Raw genomic sequence first — 1,538 nt, forward strand, 5'->3', positions numbered from 1 at the left:
AAAAACTGGTTCGAAGAAAGACGCGACAAACGCTTATACTCACTGATACCCCGGGTCGTGCCTTTGATAAGGTCGCACTCGATATTGTGGGACCTTTTCATAGGACACCATTAGGTAACGCCTATATACTCACTATGCAAGACCTCCTCACAAAACATTCTATTGCACTGCTGACACGGTCGCCAAAGCGTTCACTAATTACTTTATTTGCCGGTTCGGATGCCCAAGGAGTATCCTGACTGATCAGGGACGATGCTTCATCAGCAACTTCATGAAGAACATCGCTAAAAGATTTCGCATCAAACAGATCTTTACCACAGCATACCATCCACAATCTAATGGCTCACTGGAACGGTCTCACATAGTGCTCGTAGAGTACTTGAAATGCTTTACAAATCAAGAAGATGGCTGGGACGACCTCATAGACCGAGCAAGTTTCTCATACAACACCGCCGTTCATGAAGGAACGGGATACTCCCCTCATGAATTAATTTTTGGACTCGCCGCACGCATTCCGTCTCAGTTCAAAACAGAAAAAGATCCAGAGACATATGACGACGTCCTGTCAAATTTATTCGAGCGAATACGAGACTTGCAAATAGCTGCTAAAGCCAATCTAATGAAGGCGAAAGAAATGTCCAAACACCATTACGATAAACGCTGCCACCCTACAATGTTTAACACGGGTGACTTCGTTTACCTACAATCGTGTGCCAAAACACATAAGCTTGATCAAGAATATCGCGGACCATATCAAATTATCGAGAAATTAAACCACGAGAATCTGCGCATTAAAATACGCAATACCACAAAAGTAGTACATGCAAATCTGTTAAAATTGGCTTATTCGGGTGAACCAGGATGAGTCGTTTCATTGCAGATGGAGGCCACCCTTTTCGTGATCCTCCTACTGGTGAACCAAGGACACACGCTCATGGGCTACAACTGCGACACGCCTTTTGCGAACGAAACCGTAGTATCCCTACTCGATACTCCAGAATGTCTACCTCTGCAGGAGAGACCAACCGTCCACAACGTACAAGTCGAATTGCGATTCTTGCCTAGATTTATCGATATAAATGTAATAAGCTGTAGGGTGGAGATTATGATAAGACGCAATATCGATGCCAGTTTGGGTCTTGTAAACGGTACGATCGCTAAAGTTATTTCAGTTGTACAGGATATCTCTAGTAATCATATAGAAAAGATTAAGCTTCTTTTACCATCCGGTTCTGAATATTTAATTGAAAGAGTAAACGTCAAGTTTAAAGTAATGGATAGAGCATATGTTATGAGAAAACAATTTCCAATATCTTTAAGTTACGGCATTACCATTCATAAAAGCCAAGGATTGAGCTTGCAAAACGCCATTATGGATATAGGTAATTGTGTATTCAGTTCTGGGCAAGTATATGTTGCATTATCTCGGGTAACATCTCTAGATGGTGTGCATTTAATTAATTATGATCCTTCATCTGTAATAGCTAGTGAGGAAGCTATTATAGAGTATAATCGATTGAAAAAGACATATAAACCAG

The 1,538-nt window shown here is 41.2% G+C and overlaps 1 protein-coding gene across 1 annotated transcript; it reads left to right on the forward strand.

Moving 5' to 3' along the window:
* Positions 1-880: 880 nt before the first annotated feature.
* Positions 881-1,382, forward strand: LOC105555754 (the record flags this gene model as incomplete). The annotated part of the gene is made up of 1 exon (XM_012002795.1): positions 881-1,382. A coding segment is annotated over exon 1 (502 nt), but the record flags the coding sequence as incomplete, so codon positions are not given.
* Positions 1,383-1,538: the final 156 nt, after the last annotated feature.

This window comes from Vollenhovia emeryi, unplaced genomic scaffold, assembly GCF_000949405.1.
Source record: "Vollenhovia emeryi isolate VEMERY1.0 unplaced genomic scaffold, V.emery_V1.0 DF940780.1, whole genome shotgun sequence".
Classification (NCBI taxonomy): domain Eukaryota; kingdom Metazoa; phylum Arthropoda; class Insecta; order Hymenoptera; family Formicidae; genus Vollenhovia; species Vollenhovia emeryi.